Source organism: Ranitomeya variabilis, chromosome 2 (genome assembly GCF_051348905.1).
Source record: "Ranitomeya variabilis isolate aRanVar5 chromosome 2, aRanVar5.hap1, whole genome shotgun sequence".
In the NCBI taxonomy this organism is placed as follows: Eukaryota; Metazoa; Chordata; class Amphibia; order Anura; family Dendrobatidae; genus Ranitomeya; species Ranitomeya variabilis.
Genome location: NC_135233.1, coordinates 354188519 through 354194660, shown reverse-complemented (window position 1 = coordinate 354194660; position 6142 = coordinate 354188519). Strand labels below are relative to the sequence as shown.

The window sequence follows — 6142 nt, the reverse complement described above, 5'->3', positions numbered from 1 at the left end:
AGTAGTTTCTTCAATGCCCCTTCTTCTGCAGAGAGCTCTGTTACTATTTCACATACAGAAGATTTAGAAGCAAGGGCTGAAAGTCTTTGCTCCTCAGATAATTCAATACAGGAACTGGCGCAATCCAGAGATCATCCTGCAGCAAGTACAGTTGAGCAAATGGCACGTGTTACTGAAGCTAGCACGGAAGATATTTGTGAAAAACAGGCAGACCAGCCAGGCACTTCTGGATTGGCTAGCGAAGAATTCGTTATGCCATTTGATAGCAGTACGAGTCCTATCAACCTTGCTTGTGAAAAATACATAACAGACAGAGCAAATTTCCCAGTTACTATAACAGACTCGTCTGTTAAGATGTTTATAATTACGCATGGCCCTTGCAGACCACCAGGACCATTTCCTAGAGATAATGACGACAATAAAAGATGCTTTTCTGCGAAGTATTATGAGAAAATAACGAAAACAGGTCAAAAATTTCCAGTTTCTTGGCTTTGTTACTCGCCAAAATTAAATGCAGCATACTGTGAGCCATGCTGGCTGTTTGGTGATCGAAGAAAATTAGGATTTTCCCCAGCTTGGGCCAGAGGACTTAAAAACTGGAGAGGCTTATCGCACAAAATACAACGCCATGAATGTTCACAATCTCATCTAGAAGCTTGTGTTGTTTATGATCAGTGGCGAAGAAAGGGATCAATTGACCTGCAAACTGAAAATCAGTTAAGAAATCAACATAATTTCTGGAGGCAAATTTTAAAAAGAATAGTGAATGTTACCCTAACAATGGCCATGGCTAACATGCCATTTCGGGGTCACAGAGAAAAAATTGGCAAAATCAATAGTGGTAATTTCCTGGCAATTATAGAGTTACTAGCACTCTATGATCCCCTGCTTAAGGAACTGCTGGAACTGCCAGAGGGCACAGCAAAATACCTTAGTCCCAGAATTCAAAACGAATTAATAGAAATTTTGTCAACCAAAGTAAAATCTGAGATTTTATCTCAAGTGAATGAAGCTCACTTCTATTCGCTGATCATGGATACAACGCAAGATGTATCAAAAACTGATCAGATGAGCCAAGTAATTAGATACGTGTCTGTTGAAAGGAATGCAAATATGAGAGCCACGAAAGTTCGCATCCATGAAGCCTTTCTTGGATTTCAAGCCATTCATGACCAGCGTGCTGCTGGTATAGAGAAAGAGATCCTGGAATGCATTGACAGCAATGGCCTTTCCATTCATAAGTGCCGTGGTCAGGGCTATGATGGAGCTGCCACAATGAGTGGCATCTATTCTGGTGTGCAGGCCCGAATTTTAGAAAAAGAACACAATGCTATGTATGTTCACTGTGCAGCACATAATTTGAATCTTGTTCTTCAAGATGCTGTTTCAGAAATTACAGAAATTTCAAACTTTTCTGATATATTGCAACATGTCTATACATTTTTTGGGGAAAGCATACGACGTTGGGAGCTTTTGTCATCATTTACAAGCAGTTCATCGGTCACACTAAAAAAATTATGTCCCACACGCTGGTCTTCCCGTCATGAGTCGCTGCTTGCCCTAAGATTTCGTTTTTCTGATGTAATGATGGCATTGTCAAAAATCATCCTTATTTCATCCAAAAAAACTGAAATAAATGAGGCAATGGCTCTTAAAAAGAAAATGGATTCATTTCAGTTTGTTTTTTTGGTTGTCCTTCAGACAAAAGTATTACAGACTGTTAATGCACTGTCAACCATGCTGCAGGCAGAAAGCATGGATTTATCTAAGGCAACTAATTTAATAAAGAATGCAGCTGAAGAACTTTCACAATTCAGAAATCATTTTGATGAAGCGAAAGAGAGCGCTATCTTGTTGGCACGCAGCTGGGGCATCTCCCCAGCTTTTGAAAGTAAGCGATTATCAAAAGTTAAAAAGCATTTTGATGAACTGAGTACGGATGAGAGATTGCACATTCCGGAGGACCGATTTAAAGTCACCGTGTTCTATGAGTATTTAGACATCATTGTAGGTCAGCTGTCAAACCGATTTAATGGAATGAATCGGGTTGTGCAGTATTTTAGGATACTTCAGCCTGCAGATCTGGCATCTTCCTCAGATGAGGAATTATATGAGGCTGCATTACAGCTGCAGAAAAAGTACAACCAAGATCTTTCACCAGCATTTCCAGCCCAGCTTCTGAGTTTTAGATGTGCTCTAAAGAATGACATTCAAAAATTGACATCTGTCAAGGACCTTGCACATTTACTGTTAGTCGAAAATAGCCTGCTATCGTCAAATCTACCGGATGTGTGCATAGTCTTACTTTTATTCCTAACCTTGCCAGTAACGGTAGCATCAGCAGAAAGATCCTTCTCAAAATTAAAACAAATTAAAAACTATCTAAGAAGTACAATGTCTGAACACAGACTCTCTGGTCTTGCCATTCTAAGCATTGAAAATGCAAGAGCCAACCAACTTGACATAGATGGCATTGTTGACCAATTTGCTGAAGCAAAAGCACGTAGGCGCCAGTTCTAACCTTCCTAACGTTTGTTATACTCCGTGAGTATGCAAGTTGAAGTTGAAGTTTTATTTTTTTTTTATAGAGATGGGTGGATTTTCCATACTTATTTCCAGATTCCCCTGGAATGTAATTTTTTTCGTAAATGCCAGTTTTGTTAATGTTTTAATCTAGGATTTTAATTGGCTATCAAAACACCTCTTTTTACAATGAGACTTAATCTTCTCTTAAAAAAAAAATTCACCCATCTCTATTTCAGAGTTCTGGTTTCAAAGTTCCATTTGTTGCATCTGCATGAATGCATCAGTTCTTTATGTTGTTTAAAAACGTTTTCTAAGCCTTTTGCAGACCTGTATACAGCTGTATCATACACCATTCACATGTCTTTGCAGGTGTTGTAAGGGGTTAGAAGCTACTTTGCCCTGTCCATATTTTGCAGAGGGCAAGTGGCAACTATTTCCTTTACAGTAGTTAACTGACAATTTTATTGGCCATTTTAATACTGAAAATATATCTACGTCAGTCACTAAAATGTATTTTGCTATATCTGTTTAAATATATACCATTATGGTATATTCTAGTTTAAAAAACAAGCACGTTATGGTGAATGGCAGCTGTATGCACACATGGTAAAAGGCATTCAAAGTCTCACTCAACTAATTTGTGTTATTTACATTATAGGTTGCCACATCTCAATATTTGCGGAATGTTTGGCCACAGTTTTGGTTTTGAGTTCAAGTTTCAGAAGTTTAGAATGTTTCCAAGTTTTTCTGTTATTTTCAAGTTTGGGAGTTTTTGCTGGGAACACCACCATTCTCTGTTGTTCAAAGTTCCAGGTAATGTTTATCATACTAAAGTGAATAAATGTTTAGGATCACACTGTATTGGGGATGGCAAATAATAATAGTTTCACTTTTTTAGGTTGAATTCATTTTATCTATTACTGCAATGCAATGCTGCTTTCTCCTGCAATGCTGCTTTCTGGTAAGTCTATTTTTTATTGCCTTCGCCATATAAATTAGTAATTGGGGGGTGTGGCTGTGGAGAGGGTGTGGCTGTGGAGGGGGTGTGGCTGTGGAGGGGGCGTGGCTTAACATGCAAATTTTCGGCGCGCTACGCGCGCCACCTATTCCCCTCCCTTCTTCGGGGGGGGGGGCCCTTTGCTCAATTTTGCTATGGGGCCCTGTGAAATCTATGTACGCCCCTGGCTCCTATATACTATGTGGCCTGTGCTATATACTATGTGGCTGCTATATACCTACATATATAAATATTCTAGAATACCCGATGTGTTAGAATCGGGCCACCATCTAGTTTTATTATAATTGTTTGAATATGCTACCAGTTAACTACAGAGATGCCTAATAAAACCCTTATGTAATCAGTATTTGGAAAGGAAAATAGTTAACCCGCCAGCCCCATCACAGGCCCCATTTATCCATTCTTTTGCAATGTATTTAATTTGGAATCTTTGTATAAAATGAACCTCGGCCAAAATAAACTGCCATCTCAGTAACACTCTAAGCAAACAAAGATTTTCTCATGAAAACGTAAATGTAAGAGGTTATGTAAGGACACAAAATGGTCAAAGATTTAAAAAGAACCCGTCTCTTTGACCTTGAATGTTTGATCTCTGGCCGCCTGGCTTGTTACAGAGCTGAGCATTAATTTGAGAGGGTTCTGTCAGTACAAAAGTTGAAAGTGATAGAAACCAAGCTCTGGCGCTCGGTGCACCTTTTATGTGGCCAAACCGTTTAGTGCACTGTTCCATCTCTCTCTGTTTTCCACCAGCACCTTTAAAGCCAGAGCTGTCAATCAAGGAAATGTAGGGTGAAGAGAAATGGAAAACAAGTAGGTAGGAAGATGCGCCAAATTGTTTAGAGAAGCCAAGAATGCAAACTGTTAGCACAAGATGACTATTCAAACCAAGAAATGACATTCAAGTGCAAACTTAACATGGTCGAGAAATTCAGCGCACCTTCCTACCTTCTTGTTTTTCATCTGTCTGCACCGTCCTCTTGCGTTGAGCCACCGCTCAGTCTTTGCAGGAGCAAAGGAACAGTGCAGATAGATGAAATACAAGAAGGTGAGATGATACAATGAACTGCTCAATTGCAAGGTTGCATCAAGTGCCTCTACTTAGTTTGAACAGTCATTTTGTGCTGATAGCCCCCCTTTAACACCCAGCTCTTTCTGGGTTAGGTAACCTAGTCATATCAGTGATTGAGAGGCGTACAGTTATACTGTAGCTGTCAACCGTTGAGTAGCCTGGTCAACTGGCCTCCAAAAGCCAGAATGAGCAGTAATCAAAATAAAGTACGGTAATAACAAGGTTTACTAAATATTTCCCTACACAATGTCAAGTAGCCGGTACACCACATGATTATCTTTATCCACCTCTTTTAACTCTTGCACTACTGATGCTAGGTGGCTTCAACTAACATGTTCTTCAGATGATCAGTTTTTGGCTGATTTCCTCGTGCCCATCATAATTAGAGATGTGCGAACATTTCAATGTTCGGTTCGGATTACGCTGGCCGAATTTGCATTAATCGCCAATTAATTCGTCGAATATTCACCGAACATAACCAAACACCATTACGGTCAATGGGAGGCAAAAACAAACGTATGCACAATGCAGCGCCCCAGAGTCCTTGTCGTTGCAGTAATGTTATTCTTCCACCAGGGGGAGTGATATTACGTCTGAAGGCAATAAAGGAGATCACTTTACCAGGTATCACAAACAACACAACACACTTCACACTCCAGGCCACCAGGGGGAGCAATGTCCTATCAATTAGGGCACTCCTCATAATTAGGTAAAACTGGTGGTTTGGATAGAAAGTTAGACAGACGCTGACTGGGCTTCACCCAGGCAGCACCCTGTGAGGCAGGAGCTGACTGGGCTTCACCCAGGCAGCACCATGTCAGGCAGCCAGATGGGAAGAAGGAACATCTACAAGCTGCAGACACAGAGAGGTCCCTGACAGGGGTGGGATCCTGTCAGAGGCCTAGAGAATTGTATTGTAGCGGGTGAGAAACGAAGTCATAGCACAAGGAGAGGAATCCAGAGGGAGTTCTGCCCTGTAAAAGGCTTCCTCCTTCTGAGGTGCAGAATCTGGTAGCCGGAACACCGAGGGAGCAATCATCTCCAAGCCTTGCTTCAGAGACCAGCAGGACAGTCGATTCCACGTTGGCTGCCCAACCATATACCCAGGAGGCACGGTGGCAACTTGTGGGGGCTGGGGTGTCGTAGGGTCCCTGTAAAAAGCCTCAGGCCACCAGTCATACGGGTTTGTCCTATCCATACCATCTGGGGGACAGAGAGAAAGAGACATTCCATCTATAATAGTTGTGAGAACCTTACCGAGAAGCTCAGCAGGGAGGTACTACAACACACAGGCGCTAGAGGAAGGCTACTTCTGGATTTGCCTTCAGGCCGGCTGGACTCTGCCTGCCCTGTGGTCTGTACCCTGGACTGCAGATGCTTAAGCCTTCAGTAAAGGTAAAGAGACTGCAACCTTGTGTCCTGTTATTCACTGCGCCTTACATCATCCACCATCCCCCATCTATACTCTGGGAAGCCCTGGGGATACACCTCACCTGTGGGAAGGTATACCATCTAGCTGCCATCACATC

General features: G+C 41.7%; 1 protein-coding gene across 1 annotated transcript; it reads left to right on the top strand.

The window, feature by feature from the left end:
• Window positions 1–780: 780 nt before the first annotated feature.
• Window positions 781–2520, top strand: LOC143803752 (zinc finger MYM-type protein 1-like). The gene has a single exon (XM_077281524.1). It carries the CDS (start codon window positions 781–783, stop codon window positions 2518–2520), a length of 1740 nt encoding a protein of 579 aa, XP_077137639.1.
• The last annotated feature ends 3622 nt before the right edge of the window (window positions 2521–6142 follow it).